At 53.6% G+C, this 21963-nt stretch overlaps 2 protein-coding genes across 3 annotated transcripts in view; both read left to right on the top strand.

Moving 5' to 3' along the window:
- The first annotated feature begins 336 nt into the window (after positions 1-336).
- GPR61 (G protein-coupled receptor 61) lies at positions 337-1638 on the top strand. The gene has a single exon (XM_058819573.1). It carries the CDS (start codon positions 337-339, stop codon positions 1636-1638), a length of 1302 nt encoding a protein of 433 aa, XP_058675556.1.
- Positions 1639-2635: 997 nt separating this feature from the next.
- Positions 2636-21963, top strand: part of GNAI3 (G protein subunit alpha i3) — a 30315-nt gene continuing 10987 nt past the window's right edge. For both annotated transcript variants that reach the window (XM_058819547.1, XM_058819548.1), the window contains exons 1-4: positions 2636-2870; positions 17427-17469; positions 17569-17710; positions 19316-19473. In XM_058819547.1, the coding sequence (XP_058675530.1) occupies positions 2753-2870; positions 17427-17469; positions 17569-17710; positions 19316-19473 (461 nt within the window). In that variant the 5' untranslated portion in view covers positions 2636-2752. The remainder of the gene's footprint in view (positions 2871-17426; positions 17470-17568; positions 17711-19315; positions 19474-21963) is intronic.

Here is a 21963-nt window from a genome sequence, read left to right on the forward strand (position 1 = left end):
ATAACAGCTCCACCTTCACCCCAGGTACTGAGTGGGGGTTGTAATTGGGGTCCTGCTCAGCTCTCAGGGGTCCCTTCAGAGTGTCTCCCCCTTTTCTGACAGCTCCAGCTCCCCCCAGCTACCTGGGGGCTGCAACTGGGGGTCCAGCTCAGCGCTCAGGGGTCCTCCAGGCTCCTGCCCCCTCCAGTGACAGCTGCACCTCCCCCAGGTACCCCCTGGCTGAGCAGCGGGGACATGAGCGGGGCTGGGGGGCACCTTTGGGTGCTCTGAGTGCCCCCCCACCCGCAGAGCACCAAGGATGTGACCCCCTGGCGATGCCCGGCCGTGCCACACTGGATGGAGCCCTTCCTGCCCTCGCCCTGGGTCTGGAACGGCTCTAGAGGGGGGGCCCGGCCCCCCAACAGCACCGCCGAGGCCAAGCCCAAGGACACGGCCTCCAAATCCGTGGGATTGTTCTTCATGGTGCTGCTGGACCTCACGGCCATCGTGGGCAACGCCGCCGTCATGACAGTCATCGCCAAGACGCCGGCGCTGCGCAAGTTCGTCTTCGTGTTCCACCTGTGCCTGGTGGATTTCCTGGCCGCGCTCACGCTGATGCCGCTGGAGATGCTGTCGGGCTCGGCCGTGTTCGAGAGCCCGGGGCTGGGCGAGGCCGTGTGCCGCGTGTACCTGTTCCTCAGCGTGTGCCTCACCTCCATGTGCATCCTCTCCATCTCCACTGTCAACGTGGAGCGCTACTACTACGTGGTGCACCCGCTGCGCTACGAGGTGCGCATGACGGCGGGGCTGGTGGCCGGAGTGCTGGCTGGCGTGTGGCTCAAGGCCGTGGCCACCTCGCTGGTGCCCGTGCTGGGCTGGCTGTCCCCCGACCGTCCGCCAGCACCTGGTACTCACGGCTGCTCCTTGCAGTGGAGCCGCGGGCCGTCCTGCAAGGTCTTCGTGGTCTTCTTCGCCGCCTTCTACTTCGTGCTGCCGCTCCTCATCATCGTCGTGGTCTACTGCGGCATGTTCAAGGTGGCGCGGGTGGCGGCCATGCACCACGGCCCGCCGCCCACCTGGATGGAGACGCCGCGCCGGCGCTCGGCCTCACTCAGCAGCCGCTCCACCATGGTCACCAGCTCGGGGGCTCCTCGGACCACCCCGCAGAGGATGTTTGGCGGAGGCAAGGCGGCCGCCGTGCTGCTGGCCGTGGGCGGCCAGTTCCTCTTCTGCTGGTTGCCCTACTTCTCCTTCCAGCTGTACACGGCGCTGAGCACTCGGCCCTTGGCCGGGCCGGCGGCCGAGACTGTGGTCACCTGGCTGGGCTTCTGCTGCTTCACCTCCAACCCCTTCTTCTACGGCTGCCTCAACCGGCAGATCCGCGGCGAGCTCGGCCGGCTCCTCACCTGCTTCTTCAAGCAGCCCCCCGAGGAGGACCTGCGGCTGCCGAGCCGCGAGGGCTCCATCGAGGAGAACTTCCTGCAGTTCCTCCAGAGCACCGGGCGCCCACCGGAGCCCCCCAACGCTGAGCGGGACCTGCCCCCCATGGATTTCCGCATCCCGGGGCAGGTCGAGGAGGAGGCGGCCGAGGCCAAGGAGTGGGGAGGGGGCAGCGGGGTGTTTGTGCCCGTGGCGGGCTCTGCCAAAGCGGGGCTGTAGCGTTTGGGGGGTTTGGGGTAAACGTGGCTCTGAGGGGAGACATGGTCACCGTGACTTGTTGAGGGGGGCTTTGTCACCGCCATGGAGGGTTGGAGGTCCCAAAATGCTCTCTGGGCATGGAGGGTGGGGGATCCTCACTGCAGCCATGGAGAGTTGGGGGTCCCATGGCCCTTGCTGGAGTGGGAGTGATCCACACTGCTGTGGGGGATTGGGGGTCCCATAGCACTCATTGAGGTTTGGGGGGGGGTCTCTGTCACCACAGCGGGGATTGGAGGTCCTACAGCTGTCGCTGATGTGTGTGGGGTCCTTACTGCCGTGAGGGATTGCGGATCCCACCGCGCTCATCGGGGTGTGGGGGGTCCCCATTGTTGCCATCACAGGTGAGGGGGGTCCTACCGCCCTGGTTGGGTTGATGCTGTGGGCGGTCAGCACGGCCACCACTGCGGGAATCGGGGGTTCCATGGCACCACCGGCCGGGGGGCAGCAGCTGGGGGCACAGGCCCAATGATGGGCCAGGGATAAGAGTGGGGGGCTCGTGTTTGGAGGGGTGCTCCCTCTACAGGCAGGGAGGGGGGGCTGCCTGAGGAGGGAGTCCCCTCCATCCCCCCGTGGCCCTGAGACCCCTCCTCACCCCGGAGACCAGCTCCCCTTCCCCGAGGCCCGGCCCTCTAGGGGTGCGGAGCTCGGTCCCCTCATGAGGGCGGGCTGGGGGGCTGGGGCCGCCATAGACCCAACAGACCCCCGCGAGGCCTACAACTCCCATGATGCCTCCAAACAGAGCCCGGAAGTAAAGCATTTCCCATCATGTCTCGCTCTATCGAGGCGGAAGTAAAGCGCTTTCCTCCCCCCCCATCATACTCCGCTCTAACGTGGCGGAAAGCGATGTTTCCTCCCATAATGCCCCGCTCTACCGAGGCGGAAGTACTCGCACTATCACCCCGCGGGACTTCATTTCCCGGCGTGCCCCGCGGCCAGGACCGGAAATCCGGCGCCGCCTCAGGAGCCGCCCGGGCCGAGGCAGCTGCGGCCCCGATCCCGATCTCGGTCCCGGCCCCATCCCGGTCCCGGTTCCCGTCCCCCCGCCCTCGGCCGCCCGGCCGCCCCCGCCGCCGCCATGGGGTGCACGCTGAGCGCCGAGGATAAGGCGGCGGTGGAGAGGAGTAAAATGATCGACCGCAACCTGCGGGAAGACGGCGAGAAGGCGGCCAAGGAGGTGAAGCTGCTGCTGCTCGGTGAGGAGGGGCCGGGGGGAGAGCGGAACGCAGCCTGCAGGGCTCTGGAGGGATTCTAGGGGGCCCAAGGGGGCCTCCGCCCTCAGGAAGGAGTTTGGGAATGGAGAAGTGGGGGGGGAATCCCTGGATGGGCTGAGGAGGGTCCTGAGGGATCCCTGTGGGGGCTGAGGTGAATACCGAGGGATCCCCGGGGGAGCTGAAGAGATTCCCGAGGGGTTCCTGGATGGGCTGAGATAGTTCCCGAGAGATCCCTGTAGGGTCTGAGGAGGGTCCCGAGGGATCCTTGGAAGGGTTGAGGTGGATCCCGAGGGATCCTCGGGGGAGCTGAAGAGATTCCCGAGGGATCCCTGGATGGGCTGAGGTGGATCCCCAGGGGAGCTGAGGTGATTCCCGAGGAGTCCCTAGAGGGGCTGAGGAGAGTTCCGAGGGATCCCTGGATGGGCTGAAGTGGTTCTCGAGGGATCCTTGGGGGAAGCCGAGGTGGATCCCGAGGGATCCCTGTGGAGGCTGAGATGATTCCCAAGGGATCCTCGGCAGGGCTGAGGAGGGTCCCGAGGGATTCCCAGGGGAACTGAAGAGATTCTCGAGGGGTCCCTGGATGGGCTAAGATGGTTCCCGAGAGATCCCTGGATGGGCTGAGGTGGATCCCCAGGGGAGCTGAAGTGATACCCGAGGAATCCCTGTGGGGGCTGAGGAGGGTCCCGAGGGATTCCTGGAAGGGCTGAGGTTGATCCTGAGGGATCCCCAGGGGGAGCTGAGGTGGATCCCGAGGGTTCCCTGGGGGACCTGAAGAGATTCCTGAAAGGGCCCTGGATGGGCTGAGATGGTTCCCGAGGGATCCCTGTGGGGGCTGAGGCAGATCCCGAGGGATCCTTGGCAGGACTGGGGTGGATCCCGAGGGTCCCCGGGTGCTGAGGAGAGTCCCGAGGGTGCCCTGGTCCCCTTCCGAGGGAGAGGGCACGGCTTATCCCATCCTGTGAGGGCGAGGCTGTTCTGGGCTGACCTGGGACCGGGCCCATGGGCATTTCCCAGTGGAATGTCCCCTCCGTGCTCCGTGTCCCCATGGAATGTCCCCTCCGTGTCCCCATGGAATTCCCCGCTGGGACTGGGCCAGGCCTGCCAGAGGCACGGCTCATCCCTGGGTCCCAGCATGGAAGGGAGGGAGTGCTGGGGCTGGAGTTAAATTCCCGGTCAGGGAGAGGGGGTAAAACAGTAAAAGGGATTTCCTCTTTAGCAGAGTTTTGCTGTGTTTGGTCTGTGTTTTGGAGCTCTTGGAAGTGATGGTGGGAGCTCAGAGGAGGCACAAACTGCCCTCCCTGAAGGGTGAGGAGCAGATTGAGATGAGATATTGGGCAGAAATCCCTCCTTGTGAGGGTGGGGATCCCTGGCACAGGTGCCCAGAGCAGCTGTGGCTGCCCCATCCCTGGAAGTGTCCCAGGCCAGGTTGGACAGGGCTTGGAGCACCCTGGGATGGTGAATGTGTCCCTGCCATGGCAGGGGATGGACTGGGATGAGCTTCTAACCCAAGCCAGTGTAGGACTCTGGAGTTCTGTTCAAGTCCTCACAATTTTATGAGCACCACCCAGGGCTGATGAACCATCTGCTCATGCTGATTTCTCTTTTCAAGGTCTGGGTATATATTTTTGGTTATCCTGATTTTTCGTTCTCAGAGGAGACAGATGGTGTCTGTGAGGATCTGAACAGCAGCACTGAGTGGGTCCTGTTAGAGCAGGCTGTGTGAAGGAACCATCCTGCTCCAGGAATCCTTTTTCTTTCCCATTTAGCCCTTTTTCTTCACTCCCTGCAGGAGCTGCTCTGAGCTTTGTACTTGCTGTGTCCATGGAAAAGCTCTTGGCTGTGTGTCAGGAGAATCCTTTGTTCTCCAGGTGTTTGTTTTGGTGTTAATAAGCAACACTTGCACATTCCCTGGAATGGAATAATTCTTTCCTCATATTTTTGGATGGCATTTTTTCTAAAGCACCCAAGGCTTGGAGGCTGAGATTGGTTTTATCAGCAAACATGGAATGGGGGGAATATCCCAAAAATCATACAGTCATCAGCTGGAATGTGTTAAAAACCAGGCGAGGCTTTAGAACTCAGAGCAGCAGCTGATTTTGGATGGCAGGAAAATTCCTGCACTCCCTGGTGTGTGTGCAGGTGAGGAGCTTTTTAGAAGTAACTGGAACCTTGATCTGGACCTCCCTCTCCATCTCCCTGATCCCAGGTCAGGTTTGCACCTGGCTGTCACTTGCAAATCTCTCTCAGGTATTTCCTGGTTTTAAAGCTGAGTGTGGTAATTCCTGGGGATACCAGGAAATGCTGCAATCTCCCCACACACATCCTTCTTGATTCCCAGAAGGAATTATCTGCAGTGGGACCATCCTTTCACTGAGAGAAGCAGAAAAGTCCATGAGGATTTTTCCATTGTTTGAAGAAAGGTTTTTTATCCCACATAAAACTGTCAGGATCTGCAGGATCTCTTGTGAGTGGTTTCTTCCCCTCTCAGAGAGGGTTGGTGAAAAAAAAAAGGATTTTTCCTGAATTTTGGAGTCCTCACATCCTTCCCAGCTCCATGAAAAGAGCTGCCCCAGTTTGAGGTGTGCAGAGCTGTGATGAGCAGGGAAAGGGCTGTGCCTGTGCAGAGGGAGCTGGATCCTTCCCAGCTGGGCTGTGAGGAGGCAGGGATGGACCCAGAATCTGGAGGGTTGGAAGAGGAGAGGGAGAAAATGCAAATCCAGTGAAATTTGGGAGAGGAGAAGTGAAATACAGCCCAAATTGGGAGGTTTGGAAGAGGAATTAAATGCACGTGAAAATCAGGAGGTATGTGGGGAGGAGAGGAAGTGAAATACACCTGAAATCAGAAGAGAAGAGAAAGGAAGGTCGGGAGATTTGGGGAGAGAAGAGGCAGTAAAAATCCAGCCAAAAGTGGGAGATCTGAGGAGAGGAAAAGAAATCAAACACCCCAAAAATCAGGAGATCTGGGAGAGGACAGGAAGTCAGAAATCCCCAAATCAGGGTTTGGGTGTGTTTCCCTTTCTCTCCTCCATAACCCTTATCTTCTTTTGAGGGGAGGAAAGAGAGAGAATTCCAGTTGTGTTTTCTTCTTCTGGGAGCTTTGCCTTGACTTTTCCAGCACCTTCCACCTGGGAGAGGGCTCAGATGCTGGAGGAAGTGGCCCCAGCAGCAGGAGAACTGCAGGACTGCTGGGATAAAATCAACCCTGGAGCTTCTGCTCAGGGATTTCAAGTCTGGAGGGTTGGAAGAGGAGAGGGAGAAAATGGAAATGCAGTGAAATTTGGGAGAGGAGAAGTGAAATACAGCCCAAATTGGGAGGTTTGGAAGAGGAATTAAATACAGATGAAAATCAGGAGATATGTGGAGAGGAGAGGAAGTGAAATACACCTGAAATCAGGAGGTTTAGGAAAAGAGAGAGGAAGGTAAAGACACTGAAAATTGGGAGATTTGGGGAGAGAAGAGGCAGTAAAAATCCAGCCAAAAGTGGGAGATCTGAGGAGAGGAAAAGAAATCAAACACCCCAAAAATCAGGAGATCTGGGAGAGGACAGGAAGTCAGAAATCCCCAAATCAGGGTTTGGGTGTGTTTCCCTTTCTCTCCTCCATAACCCTTATCTTCTTTTGAGGGGAGGAAAGAGAGAGAATTCCAGTTGTGTTTTCTTCTTCTGGGAGCTTTGCCTTGACTTTTCCAGCACCTTCCACCTGGGAGAGGGCTCAGATGCTGGAGGAAGTGGCCCCAGCAGCAGGAGAACTGCAGGACTGCTGGGATAAAATCAACCCTGGAGCTTCTCCTCAGGGATTTCAAGTCCCTCTGTTGTGTTTCCCTTTCACAACTCTGAAATTTGTTGAGCAATTCGAAGTTCTGGGGATATTTTATAAACCAAACGAAACCTGAGCGTTGAATAATGACTGACCCTGGTTGTTACAACCCTGTGGGATGTAATTACTGTTCCATGCTGGAATGCCACCAGCAGCTCTGCTGGCATGGTTGGAGTGATGGCAACAGTGGAGTCACTCTCTGGAACAGCAGCTGAAGCTCTGGGGATGTTGGGAACAAGCTGGGGATGGCCCAGGAGCCCTCAGGCCCATTTTTCCAGCCCAATGGAGGAGGGTGCTGGAGCTCTTCCTGCTGGGGTAGAGCTAACCCAGATCCTCCACTCTGCTTGCAGTGCCTTTGCCAAGGTCTGGGATGTTGTTCAGGGGTCTGTGTCACCCTCTGGTCACCTCTGGATTCCAGAGCTGTCCCATTCCCAAATCCCTTTGTAAATGGTGGTTTTGTGGCTCTGTGGATGCACCAATGTTGGGCTGTTTTTGCCCCAAACACTCTTTATCCAGCCTGGACAGCTTCCCTGAGTTTGGGTATGCTGTGTAATTATGTTGAAGTGATGCTGCTAATTAATGCAAAAACAATTAAAAGCATGAGTTTGTTTTAAAATAACCTTAATTTGCATAATTCACCCTCCTCCACTACTCCAGGAGCCCTCAGCTTTTTCCTGACACTGATTTTTCCAACCTTTTTTCTTTCCTGAATACCCCAAGGCTTCCTCAGCACTGGTTCACTTCTGTTTTGGTTTAAGGTAGGAAAGTGTTTTCTGAGGCAGAGCTGGTGCTGCAGTTAATGATGTTGTTAATTGAAGTGGCTTTTGGAGCTCAGCAGCTCTGCCTATTCCAGAGGATCCATCTGGGGGTCAGACCTGGCTGCTCCTCAACTCTGGAGCTGCTGGATGCCCTTGGAATGTTGATATGAAGCTCTGTGGTGGAGTGTTGGTCTCCAGATGTTGTCCCAGCAGTTGTTGCTGCCCCAGCACCCTCCTCCATTGGGCTGGAAAATCTGCCAGGTTTCCCCCCCCAGCAGAACCCTGGGTGTGCCTGCTGAGAGCCTTTTCCTGGGGGCAAATGGGAGCAGAAAAATGGGACTGAGGGCTCCTGGGCCATTCCCACTTGCTCCCAACCTCCCCAGGGATTCAGCTGCTGTTCCAGAGAGGATTAGATGGGATATTGGGAAGAAATTTCTAGAGGATGGTGAGACCCTGGCACAGCTTTCCAGACAAGTTGTGCCTCCCTCATCCCTGGAAGCAGCCAGGTTCATTGGAAGGTCTCTCCACTGTTGCCATCACTCCAACCATGCCAGCAGAGCTGCTGGTGGCATTCCAGCATGGAACAATAATTACTTGTGGGATCTGCTGTAGGAGTCCTGCTGGAGAAGCTGCAGGGAGCTGCTGTTTCTCTGATCTTGAAGGTATCTGGGTCTGCTGGAGGCTCCTGGTGACTCACAAGGACCTGCCTCAGGCCAGATTGCACCAGGGAAGGTTTGGGTTGGATATCAGGGGAATTTCTTCATGACAAAGATTGTTCAGCCCTCCATGGGCTGCCAAAGGCAGTGGTGGAGCCTCCATCCCTGGAAATGCTCAAAAAAACACATGGATGTGGCACCTGGGACATGGTTGGACTCAATCTCAGAGGGCTTTTCCAACCTCAATGATTCCATGTTTATAATTAATGTGACAGCAGGTCAGACCTGGCTGCTCCTCAGCTCTGGAGCTACTGGATACCCTTGGAATGGTGATATGAAGCTCTGTGTTGGTCTCCAGATGTTGTCCCAGCAGTGGCTGCTGCTCCAGGTGTCCATCCTTGTAGGATCTGCTGTAGGAATCCTGCTGGGGAAGCTTCAGGGAGCTGCTGTCTCTCTGATCTTGAAGGTATCTGGGTCTGCTCAGGCCAGATTGCACCAGGGAAGGTTTGGGTTGGATATCAGGGGAAATTTCTTCATGACAAAGATTGTCCAGCGGTGGAATCTCCATCCCTGGAAATGCCCAAAAAATGTGTGGATGTGGCACCTGGGACATGGATTAGGGGTGGACATGGTTGGACTCGATCTCAGAGGGCTTTTCCAATCTCAGCAATTCCATGATTATAATTAATGTGACAGCAGGTCAGATCTCTGTGAAGATGCTGCTCTTCTCTGGGCTTTAAGCTCTGTGGAGATCTTTGCACAGCTGCACTGGAGGCTGGAATTTCCCTTCCACCCATGTTCTCCCACCTTTCCATGGGGTCTCTGTGTAACTTCCCCTTAATTTTCTGTTCTGCCCTTTTCCCACCAAAACCAGAGGCAGGCCAGGCAAAATGCTCCTTATCTCCAGAGTGCCTGAAGCCTTAGAGTTTTTCAGGAATCAGCCATGATTTATTTAATCTCCTGGAAAATAATTTATTCCACCAGGGTCAGATGCCCTCTTTTTGCACAGTGCCATTTTCCAGCTGTGGGATGGGAATTCTTCTGCCCTCTGTGTTGTGTGTACATCATGTACTCTTGTCAGAACACCAGGGTGAGTGTCCATGCCCAGCTCTGGGATTTGGGGATGGACAATTTCCAGCTTGCTTGAGGAATTGGGATTCCATCTATGCTCCAAGAGCCCTCTGGATATGATTCAAGTTTCATTAAATTCTGAGGCAAAGCATTGAAATAACTTTTCTCAGAAGAGCAGAGGGAGCTGTAAAGAGGAATTTTTTAATTAGATCATGGATCTAATCTTCTGGAAGTTTGGAGTGAGCAGAGCTGTGCCTGCACCTCCTGGGATGCAGAAGTGGGATGGAGAAATGGAATTGATGCCTTAGTTGGGGTTTGGAGCTGCACCGAGGGACAGATGCTGATGATTTTTCCAGCAGGCTCTTTGTGGTGATCCCTGTGCTGTCTCCTTTGTTGCTGGGGATCCGATGCCTGGCTCTGGTTTCATGTTTTCCCAGTTGGTGTTTGGTCACTTCAGTGCATCCTTTAACCTTCTCTGGTTACTGGGGTGGTGCTGCCTGGGTCAGCTTTAGAAACAAACACCGAGTGCTGGGCACAGCCTTCGCCTCCTGGAGCTCAGTGCTTGGGGTCTCCAGCCCTGCAAGCTCCTGGGGTTTGGGGAATGAGTTTATCCCTCAGCAGGGAGAGCCCAGCTGCATGTTTGGAACAGCTCAGGGTTGTTGTTCCTGCAGAAATTCAGAGGGTGTTCAACTTTTAAAAACAGGCCTAGCACAAGGTGACTCTTGATAATCAGGAAAACGAAGAAATATCTTTTCCAAGCCCAGATCTTGCCGCTGTTCCCTCTCTTTCCAAGTTATCTGTTGTTTTATCACCCAGCTCCTGTTTTACAGGCCTTGCTTGGCTGTTCCTCTGTGGTCACCACCTAGACTGGGATCCAAAGACACCAGACTTGGCCTTTTTATCCCATATCTCCAAGGAAATCCTGAAATGGATTGGGTTGGAATGACATTAAGGCTCATCTCCTTCCATGGGCAGGGACACTTCCACTGCCCCAGGCTGCTCCCAGCCCTGTCCAGCCTGGCCTTGGACATTCCAGGGATCCAGGGGCAGCCACAGCTGCTCTGGGCACCTGTGCCAGGCCCTGCCCACCCTCACAGGGAACAATTCCTGCCCAATATCCCACCCAGCCCTGCCCTCTGGCAGTGGGAGCCATTCCCTGTGTCCTGTCCTTCCATCCCTTGTCCCCAGTCCCTCTCCAGCTCTCCTGGAGCCCCTTTAGCTCTGGAAGGGGTTCCAAGGTCTCCACCCCTGGCAGTGCCCAAGGCCAGGTTGGACAGGGCTCAGAGCAACCTGGGATAGTGGAAGGTGTCCCATGGCAGGGGTGGAATGGGAAGAGCTTTACAGCCCCTCCCAACATTCCATGATTCTGTAATCCCCTGTGTGTGGGGATGAGGAGCTGGGGGTGCCCAGGAGGCTGGAGATGCTGGTTTGATGTCCAGCCAAGAGCCACACGAGGCCTCTCTCCATGGGGGTCTCCAGCCATGGTGCTCAACAGCAGCCAGAATTCCTTCAAAACACTCCTGGGGGAGATCAAAGAGCTGGGAAAACAAACTCAGATCTGAGCTCTGTGATTATAGAATCCCTGGATGATTTGGGCTGGAAGGGATTTTAAAGCTTATCCCATTCCATCCCCTGCCATGGGCAGAGGCACCTTCCACTAGCCCAGGATGCTCCAAGCCCCATCCAGCCTGGCCTGAATCACTTTCAGGGTGCAGCAGAGGGTGTTTGCTGCTGGTGTGTGGCTTTCACCAACTCCTTTAGGAATTTCTGTGATGGAGTCTTGGTCTCCAGATGTTGTCCCAGCAGTGGCTGCTGCTCCAAGTGTCCATCCTTGTGGCATCTGCTGTAGGAATCCTGCTGGGGAAGCTGCAGGGAGCTGCTGTTTCTCTGATCTCGAAGGTATCTGGGTCTGCTGGAGGTTCCTGGTGACTCAGTGGTCACTCAGGTCTGGGGACAGGTCCCTCCAGCCTGATGGTTCCTAGGAATGGTGCAGAATTCCTGGAGATATTTCAACCTTCTGAGTGGTCACAGGATGTTTCTAAGCTTTAAAGTAATTGTTTAGTTAGGACAGGATTGAGGCTCAAATAATTTCAAGGCAAAAAGGAAAATCCCTCTGTTCTAGAGAGAGGCTGGGAGAGCTGGGAATGCTCAGCCTGGAGAGGAGAAGGCTCCAGGGAGACCTTAGAGCTGCTTACTGTGCCTAAAGGGGCTCCAGGAGAGCTGCAGAGGGACTTTGGACAAGGGATGGAGGGACAGGGTGAGGGGGAATGGCTCCCACTGCCAGAGGGCAGGGATGGATGGGATATTGGGCAGGAATTGTTCCCTGGGAGGGTGGGCAGGGCCTGGCACAGGTGCCCAGAGCAGCTGTGGCTGCCCCTGGATCCCTGGCAGTGCCCAAGGCCAGGCTGGACAGGGCTGGGAGCAGCCTGGGGCAGTGGAGGTGCCCCTGCCATGGCATGGGATGGAATGGGGTGGGATTTAAGGTCTTTCCCAACCCAAACCAGGATTCCTTCTGTGATTCCGAATCTTCCATCAGGGCTGCTGCTCTTCCTGTGCATGTCCCAGGTACTTCTGGTGGGAGAAGCCTCATCAGCTTCAGCCCATGGGCTGCAGCAGGCCCAGCAGTGCTGGAATTTCACTGCTGTGACCCCAGGGTTGGTGTTGCTCCTGTTTCCAATATTCCATTCCTTACCCAAGCCTTCACTTTTTTCCCCTCTGCAGGCAGTGCCAGCCTCCAGTGGTTTACCCTGTGCCAGTCCTGCTGTTCCCTCTGCAGTGAGGCTGTGGCCAGCCCTTGTGCCTGTTTTATTTGAATATATTGTTTTTCCCATCCTTCTTGTAGAATGGGAGTGTCAGCCTAATCTCTCCTGGTTCCTGTTGACTTTCCCAACAATAGCTGCTTTTTTCAAGCCTGGAAGTACAACTACTGCTCCTTTCTCTGGTGTTTTTCCCTTTCTCCTGATTCCCAGTGCAGTTCTCTTGCTGTTTGTGATTCTGTGATATCCCAGAGTTTTCTAGGTGTCCACTGAAATAAAAACCCTCAAGCAGGGAATATGGGATCTGTGTTAGCAGGGATGGCAGCACTAGGAAGGTCAGGATGTTGGGATCTGCATTCCGCACAGTGAGGTTGGAAGGAGGGAAGTGGGGAAGAGGATGAGAATTTGATACTTCAGCTTTTTCCAGCTGGGCCTGCACAGGTCCATGGGGTGCTGGAGGTTGTTGGGGAGATATTCCTCATGGAATACAATCCAGGAAAGCTAAGGAGGGTCTTGGTGGGTGAGGAGAGGTGTCCATGTTCCTTGTGAGGTGGGATGAGTGTTAAATAAAGAAAGTCTGTTTATCAGGGAGATACCCTGTGGGATTTAGGGTGATTTGAGCAGTTCCTGCTCCACATTTCCCATGGCTGTGAAACCATTGGATATTTTTGGGCCTGGACTCCTCCCAGCTTGGTTGAGCTGTGGTTTGGGCCTGTCTGAGGGGAGCTGGTTCTGTTTGGGATTTGGGAACTGTAACCACAGCCAGATGATCCAGCATTGCTCCCAGCCTGCTCCTCATGTGGAGGATCCAGCCACAGTCCCAGGTCTGTAACTCAGCCCTGGAGCTTCAGGTGAACTCCTGGGGTTATTCCTGTGAAACAACCCTGGGTCTGGGAGCTCACAAGGGCTGCAGGAGTGGGCTCTTGGAGTTCCTGCCAAATCCCTGCAGGGTTCCTGAGCTGCTGCTGGAGCTCCAAGGCACATGCCTGTGCCAGGCCCTGCAGTTTTATCTTCCTCATTTGTACTTTAATGGATTTTCCGGTGCATCCCTGTTCCCTCCCTGGAAGGATTTGTTTCAGCAGTGACCTGGTTTCTCTTCAGAAACTTGCAGATGTTCCAGGGCTTTTCCCCTTAATTATGTGTGTGGAATTCCTTTCCTGAAGTACAGTTTAATGCAGTTTTGATACAACTTCAGGGAAAAATACCACTGAAAACAGGATTTTTAGGACCTTCTGGAGCAGGAAACTGAATGTTTGTGTCTGGAAGGTGTAGGGAGTCTGACCTACCTCCTTGGAGAGTTTCTAAAGCAAAAATCTAGAGTTGTTGGAATTCCTCTCTTGGAATCCCTGTGTTTTGTTGCTCTTTTCCCTGTAATCTCCAGCACAGGGCCATGCCAAGTTTTTTGCCATCTGCTGCTCCAGGAAATCCTCTGGAAATGGTTGGATGATCATTTCCTCTCTGTGCATCCTTTGCTTTCCCAGGGCCAGCTCTGATACAGCTGGAAAGCTGCTCCAGTTTGCTCCTGCTCAGGAGGGAGAAGGGATCTGGCTGTGGGATCTGACTCTAGGAATTGGTACAGGGATTGCCACTCTTGGAGATGGAATTCCAGCACTTACATGCTGAGCTTTTCCCTAAGAACTTGTGGGATGGTTACTGGGATGTTATTGGGGTGTCACAGGTGTGATCTGGTGTGTTGCTGGGTGAGATATGGGGGTTTTCAGAAGCTGTGGTGCCTCCTGGCTCCATCTGGTTTCCAGAGGGAATGGTTGAATGTTTGTGAAGGATGCACTGGGGACAGGGACGTTGTGTAATTCCTGCCCAGTGTGTCCATGGAGTGGGACAGTCCCTGTGACAGATGAGCTGCTTTTTGTGTCCAGGGTGGGATGCAGAGGTTCCTCACTGATATTTTGGGAAAAGGGAAGTTAAAGTTTCTGAAGCAGTTTTTCCATGGGGTTATGACATTCACACTGAGCTCAGCCCTGGTTTCTTGTGGCAGAATGTGATCCCTGCCTGGCTGTGCTCATGGGAGCAGAGGGGAAAGGTTTGCTTCTCCTTAGAAAGGCTGAAATGTCCCTGATTTCCAGGGGTTTGAATCCACTCTCACATCTTCTATCTTTGAGGTCTTCCTGGCTCCCCATCTAGTCCCTGCCTAAGGTCCCAGAGTTGAAGGCTTTGCCTGAGAAATCTGTAAGAGTTCCAGTGTAACTCTATCCACTCTAGATGTGAATTTCTAGTGTGGAGCATCAGTTTGCTGTAGGCTGCAGCAGTGTTTTAGTAGCATTCAAATTCTCATTTGTTATTCCCTTGCTGAAGGATTCAGCCACACTGGGTACAAACAGCACATGGAAGTCCCCAGAGGTGGGAATGAAGGGTGCAGGATAAAAGCTCCTGAGTTGGTCCAATATGGATCCCTTCAGGCAAACCCTTTCCAGTGGGTTGGGAAAAGAGGAATAGCAGCTTTATCTGGTGTGAACATCTGCAAGTGTTTAGAGAACATCAAAGGACAGGAGTGAAACCTAGAGAGGTTGAAATTAGATCCAGAAAGGAAGAGTAAAATGGGAATGATTGGCTGGAGTGGAGTGAGAGAACCTTCTAGGCATTGCATTCCATCCCCCTACCATGGCAGGGACACCTTCTGCAGCCCAGGGTGCTCCAAGCCCTGTCCAACCTGGCCTTGGGCACTGCCAGGGATCCAGGGGCAGCCACAGCTGCTCTGGGCACCTGTGCCAGGGGCTTGCCACCATCACAGGGAACAATTCCTGCCCAATATCCCATCTATCCCTGTCCTCTGGCAGTGGGAGCCATCCCTCCTCACCCTGTCCTTCCAGCTCCTTGTCCAAAGCTCCTCTGCAGCTCTCCTGGATCCCCTTTAGGCACAGAAAGGGCTCTAAGGTCTCCCCAGAGCCTTCTCTTCTCCAGGCTGGACACCAGCAGCTCTCCCAGCCTGGCTCCACAATCATGGAACCCAGGGTTGTTTGGGTGAGAAGGGACCTTCAAGCTCATCTCACCCCCTGCCATGGGCAGAGACACCTTCCAATGAACCTGGTTGTTTCCAGGGATGAGGAAGCCACAGCTTCTCTGGGAAAGCTGTGCCAGGGTCTCACCACCCTCTAGCAATTCCTTCCCAAATCCCATCTAACCCTCCTTTGGTCAGCAGGGAGCTGTTCCCCTGTGCCAGCCTAGACATGGGCAGTGTTAATCCCTTTTCCCCCTGGCACTGCCCATCTCCTGGGCCATCCAGCAGGAGCTCCAGCCTCCATTGCAGAGCTGCAGCTGCAGGGGAGATGTTTTCAGTGAGGGTTACTGAGGTGCCTTGTCTAGGTGGCTCTTGCCTGAGAGAGACAACCTGGAACAACAGGAAAAACTTCTTTAGGAATAACAGCTCAGTGCTTGGCCATGGCTGAGGAGGCAGTCTGGGGTGGTGTGTTGGTGAGGAGACAGCTCAGAGGATGTGGGTTCCCACTTTCCCCTCTGAAGTAAAGTGTGAATAACCTTGGAGAGGGGAATTCCTGCTCTACCAGGCAGTGTTTGGGGTTGAGAGGGGTTAAATGAATCTGGTTGGAATCAGTGCTGCATTGTCAGAGTTGGATCTGATGGGGTTGCTGACAGGTAGAACAGCTTGGCTGTGGCAGGAGATTATTTTGGGATAATCTAAGGAGGAAACAGCAGTAAATGATGCTGAGAAGGCAAAAGCAGACAGGTCATGTCAAATGTCCCTTCTCAGTCTGGATTTGGGGCTCTTTGGGGTCACCAGAGATTTGAAATCCCAGCACTTGGATGCTGGGAATGTGGAGGGTGGGTGTGGGAAATAAAAATAAGGATTTGTGTCCTCCCAGGGTGGAAGTGCTGAGTCCACAGAGTGCTCATGTTTTCACACCTGACCACAAACACTGAGCTGCTCTGGGAGAGCTGGGAATGTTCACCCTGGAGAAGGGAAGGATCAGGGAGACCTGGGATCTAAAGGGGCTTCAGGAGAGCTGGAGAGGAACTTTGGACAAAGGCCTGGAGTGACGGACCCAGGGAATGGCTTCCCAGTGCCAAGGGGCAGGGTTGGATGGGATATTGGGAGGGGATTGTTCCCTGGGAGGGTGGGAGGCCCTGGCCCATTTGCCCAGAGCAGCTGTGGCTGCTCCATCCCTGGATGCATCCAAGGCCAGGCTGGATGGAGCTTGGAGCAAACTGGGACAGTGAAGGTGTCCCTGCCTGTAGCAGGGGTGGAATAGGATGAGATTTAAGGACCCTTCCAACCCAAACCATGCTGGAATTCTATGGGTGATTTATTCCATCCAGGCTCACCTGAGTCATCTGTCCAAATGCAAGCAGGTCCAGCATCATTCCCTGCCTGCAGCTGGGGGAGTCTGGAGGCCAGGGAGCCCTGAGGCAGTGGCAGAGCCAGCTGAGCTGAGCTCCTGCTGCCACAGAGCTGAAATCCTGCAGTTCTGCTGACTTCAGGAGCTCTGTGCCTGCCTTTGACACCTCCTGGCTGGGACAGGCATGTGGGGCTAAGCTCCACAAAGCAGGAGGACTGATGTTTGCAATCCCTGTGTCCACTGCCCTGAGGGACTTAGTTTGGGAGTGCTCTGAGGCAAAAAAAATTAGGAAAAGCAGGGAACTTGCTGGGTTTTGCAGTCAGGAATAACTGACCTTGTTTCAAGGGGTAATTTGCCTTCCAGGATAACTGCCCCTTCTTCAAGGGTTAATTGCCCCCTGTCTGGGGTTAACTGCCCCCTGTCTGGGGTTAACTGCCCCCTGTCTGGGGATAACTGCCCCACCCCCAGGGATAACTAAATCCCCCTCAGGGATAACTGCCCCACCCCCAGGGATAACTGCCCCACCCCCAGGGATAACTGACCCCTGTCTGGGGATAACTGCCCCACCCTCAGGGATAACTAAACCCCCCCAGGGATAACTGCCCCCTGTCTGGGGATAACTGCCCCACCCTCAGGGATAACTAAACCCCCCCAGGGATAACTGCCTCCCCCAGCCCTGCAGAGGTTTTTTAGCCAGGTGTTTTTGACCAAAGGAAGGCTGTTGGGGTGCAGATGTGCCTGCAGCTCTGGGATTTCACCCCGTGCCAGGGTCACTTCCCCCCCTGGCTGTTCAAGGCCTTTCCTGCCCAGCTCAGCAATGGTGGTGCTGTTGCACTTTGGCTGTCTTGGCCTGGAGTGAGGGATGGGAGCTGCTCTGTTGGAGAAATCCTCATCCCAGACCTGCCTCCCAGTTGGCTGCCCTTGCTGATCTCTGGAAATTGAGAAATTCCAGGGTTTTTTAGCCAATGAACTCATGGTGACTGTTGGCATCTGTAAATAAAATCCAGGAAGGGTCTGCCAGGACAGTCTGGAGGAACTCTACTACCAGCAGCAATGCACAAGGAATATCCTACTCCAAACCCCATCAACTTCTCTGTGGGAACTGGAAAAGGCACATCCTGCTTTTCCTTTCAGTTTCATGTGGTTAACTGGATGGTTTTTGTGCTTTTCAGGTGCTGGAGAGTCTGGCAAAAGCACCATTGTGAAGCAGATGAAGTAAGTGAGTGCAGGCTGCAACCTTTTGTTTTTGTGGGATAGAAAATGTGTGGTGCCTTTCTGGTTTGGCTTGGGAATAATAAGCTGGTTTCCTTCCAGGATTATCCATGAGGATGGCTACTCAGAGGAGGAATGCAAACAGTATAAAGTGGTTGTGTACAGCAACACCATCCAATCCATCATTGCCATCATCAGAGCCATGGGGAGGCTAAAGATAGACTTTGGGGAAGTTGCCAGAGCTGTGAGTATTGCATTTATTTCCTTAGCCTGAACTTGTTAATGAATCCTGGAATTTCAGTCTGGGCCAGAATATTTTGTTTTCAAGATAAAGTAGAAAAAAATCTGTCATAACTTCAGTGTGTTGTCAGTACAAAACATCAATATTTTACTGAGGTGCTGGGTAAGAACCTTTAGTAGTTTGAATGCTCAAAAAAGAAACAAACCCCAAATTTTTCTCTAAATGATTTGAATTTTTGGAAATTTTGAGTTTGAAGTTTTGGGAGGTTTGAGGCCCTGCTTTCACCCTTTCCTCTAGCTCTGCTCATTCCCTGGCCTGTTTCTTGCATTCATGTCCAGCACTTTGAGCTGGAAGTCAGGAAGCCTTGATGGTTGTGGTGGTGGGAAAGGCACAGAAGGGGAACTAGGGATTCCTGGAAATGTGCAGGAGAAAGGAATTGTGTCAGCACAGGGCTGCACTGTGACTGTTCTGCAGTCACAGTTAGTTTGATGCAGCCCCAGATAGTTTGAATTTATGGTATTTATTTTGGATTTATGATTCCAAGTCCTGGCCAAAGGGCACATCTTCACTCACATGTTCACCCAGGCTGTTGTTCAGCTGCTGCTTCAAATCTTCCTGGAGTTCTCTTCCATCTTTCTTGGTGCTTGTTGAAGCTGAGTTGGGATCTTGGAGCTGGAACAGGGAAGATACTGAATCCAGATCCTTTCTCATTACCTGCCCATGCTGAGGTGGCTTCACAAGAGCTGAATGCCATGAATTTTCACCATCTCAGAGGACAAAAACCTTCCCATGCTTTCCCAGGAAAAGGCCAAATGCATTGAGTGACCTCCAGAGATGCAGAAATGGGGTCCCTCTGCATTGGGCTGTTAACATCTGATAAGTTGGATTTGAGATCAGCACCCTGAGCTTGGCACATGCAGGGTTTGGGGCTCAGGGGAGAGCAGCTGGTGTTAGGAGGAGAATGCTGGGGTAGTGGAAGGTCTCTCACAGGTCCCAGAAGGACCTGACAGGTCTGATCAGGGTAGGAATAAAAGCAGAGGGGCCTGTAGGGCAGCGTGGGGTTCCCTGTCCTAATCCCCCTGGACAAGAGCATGATCCTGCTCTGGCTTCTAAGGGGGATTTTTCATGCTCAGATCCCAATCAGTCCATCCCATCTACTGGTGAAATGTTTTATTAAGGAATCAGTCTCCCTCACTTCTGACAGCTCTGGCAGCAAAATGCAAATCCCCAAAGCTTTGGTCCCATCACCTCTCAGAACTCACTTTTTTTCCCTTTTCCTGGTACTGTGCCACACCAACAGTGGTTTTCCAAGTAAAACATCAGCATTCCCCCCTTTTCTTGAAACATGGCACCAAATGACTGAAATCCCATGGTTGTGGTGGGGATGGAAGTGCTGTGGCCATCCCTGATCAGGGCATCTCCCCCTCAGCCTGGAGCTTCCCCCCAGAAATTCCCTCTCTGGCTGCATGAGGTAAACACTCTGACTTTTGGGAGAAAGCTGGATGGACTGGGCTGTGATTAATGAGAGCAGTGATTAATGAGTGCAGAGGTGTTGCTGTTGGTGGGGAAGGTTGGGTGCATGTCTCAGGATGTGTTCCTGTCGTGCAGGACGATGCCCGGCAGCTGTTCGTGCTGGCTGGCAGTGCTGAGGAGGGGATGATGACAGCAGAGCTGGCTGGAGTCATCAAACGCCTCTGGAGAGACCCTGGAGTGCAGGCCTGCTTCAGCAGATCCAGGGAATACCAGCTCAACGACTCTGCATCCTAGTAAGGAACCAGCACCAGCTCCTGGGCTCCTCCCAGCTCCCACAATGGTCCAAGAGTGGGGTGGGACTGGGTGGGAAGGTCCTGTCTGCACTGGTCTGACTGGGTGACAATGGGGATGGAAGGCTGTTTGTCTTTTCCCTATGGGAAAACCCCACATTGATTGTTTTCTGCCTTGGTGAATTTAATCCTGGAGTGGTTTGGGTTGGAAGGGATCTTTGAGCTGGCTGGAGTCATCAAATGCCTCTGGAGAGACCCTGGAGTGCAGGCCTGCTTCAGCAGACCCAGGGAATACCAGCTGAACGATTCTGCATCCTAGTAAGGAACCAAGAGCAGCTCCTGGGCTCTTCCCAGCTCCCACAATGGTCCAGGAGGGGCCATTGTGGCTGGAGCAGGGTGGGAAGGTCCTGAATGCACTGGTCTGACTGGGTGACACTGGGGATGGAGGGCTGTTTGTTTACTCCCTATGGAGCACTGGGGAAAACCCCACATTGCTTGTTTTCTGCCTTGGTGAATTTAATCCTGGAGTGGTTTGGGTTGGAAGGGACCTTTGAGGTCTCATCCCGATAACCATCCAGTAACATCCCACAAGTCTTAGGGAAAAGCTCAGCATGGTGAATTTAATCCTGGAGTGGTTTGGGTTAAAAAGGACCTTTGAGGTCTCATCCCACCCCCTGCCATGGGCCTGGACACCTTCCCCTATCCCAGACTGCTCCAAGCTCCATCTCATCTGGCTCTAAACACTCCCAGGGATGGGGCAGCCACAGCTCCTCTGGGCAGCTTGGGCCAGGGCCTCTCCACCCTCACAGCGTGGGATTTAATCTGATTTTGAAAAACGTGATTTTTGAATTTACTGGTTTAATGGAAGAAACTTTGGCACCTGGTTTGGGTCAGGAACAATGAGTGTGTCCAGCAGGCCCAGGCCCATTGTCCTTCTGTTCTTGGCACTGCTGGGGCCTCACCTCCAATCTGGGGTCAGTTTTGAATTTCTGATGACAAGCAGGACATTGAGGGGCTGGAGCATGTCCAGAAAATGGAACAGAGCTGGGGAAGGGGCTGCAGCACCAGGAGGGGCTGAGGGAGCTGGGAAGGGGCTCAGCCTGGAGAAAAAGAGGCCCAGGGGGGACCTTGTGGCTCTGCACAACTCCTGACAGGAGGGGACAGCCAGGGGGGTCAGGCTCTGCTCCCAAGGAATGGGGACAGGGTGAGGGGAAACAGCCTCAAGCTGTGCCAGAGGAGGTTCAGGTTGGACAGCAGGACCAGGCCTTGGCAGGGGCTGCCAAGTGAGGTTTGGAGTTCCCATCCCTGGAGGTGTTCATGGACCAGCTGGACATGGCACCCAGTGCTCTGTTCTGCTCAGGGGCTGGATCCTGGAGGTCTTTTCCCAACTCAGTGATTCTGGGATTCTGTTGAAGTGGCAAGTGCTTGGCTGTGTCACCTCCATTGTCCCTGCAAAGGAGAGCAACACTCTTAAATTTTCAACCTGCCACTTTCCTGACATTCAGCTGTTTCCAAAATGGGATCCCCTCACCTGGCAGGTCAATATTCTCAATTTTCTCCTTACAGCTTTCCCTTTCCTCCCGTCCCTGTGCCTGGCACCTCACAGGCAGCACTGTTCTAATTCTGAAATCTTCTTGTCCTGGTCCTAAATCAGCACAGCTGCTGAACAACTGGAAGGTTCCAAGTAGATAAACAGGCTGCTAATGGAATTTTTGATGAAATACCTCATCTTTTTCCAAGGGCAGGTTGGTGCAGGAAGGGGAAACTGTTCCTTTGATGAGCAAAACAGTTGTTGGTTTTTTCCTCTTTTTTTTTTAAACTCACATTCTTGGTCTTTCTGCAACAAATATTTGACACTCTGAAAGGTGATTTACAGCTGAAAACTCATCTCAGTTTAAGCTTGGAAAAGAAATGAGTTTAAATTAAAACTTGGAAAAAAAAAGACTTGGAAAAATGAGTTGGGAAGAGCTTTGTGGAGAAGTTTTAGCTGTACCACAGCTCACTGCCTGCAGGGCTTTTCTGTTCACAGCATATTTGAGCTTGAAAATAAGGCAGAACCCTTCTTAATTTGCAGCATCTTGGCAGGGGTTTGGATCAAGGCTGATGGGAGTTTTCTTGGATTTGTGCATGCCTTTGAAGCAGGAAAGGAGGAAAATCAGGTTCCAAGGGAGGGAAGAGATTGATGAGGAGGGGAAAGGAAGGAATGGTTGAATGGAAAGATGGAAAAAGAGGAGGAAAGCTTAGGGACTTGGGCAGAGAGCAGGAATGGAGCTGAAGGAGCAACCTTGGTGTGTGTCTGGAGGGCTTTGGAAGAGGAGGAAGATGAAGGCAGCTGGAGAAATGGAGCAGATTAGGAAAGGAGGGTGTTACCCTGCTTTTGTAGGTACCTGCTTGACCCAGCTGCCCTCCAGAGGTGGAATTTTGGAGGGTTCTTCCTGTTCCTGTTCCTTGTATTTGCCACCCACCCTTGTACAAATCCAGGTCTGGCTGCTG

The sequence above is a fragment of the Ammospiza caudacuta genome, chromosome 24 (assembly GCF_027887145.1).
Source record: "Ammospiza caudacuta isolate bAmmCau1 chromosome 24, bAmmCau1.pri, whole genome shotgun sequence".
Classification (NCBI taxonomy): Eukaryota; Metazoa; Chordata; class Aves; order Passeriformes; family Passerellidae; genus Ammospiza; species Ammospiza caudacuta.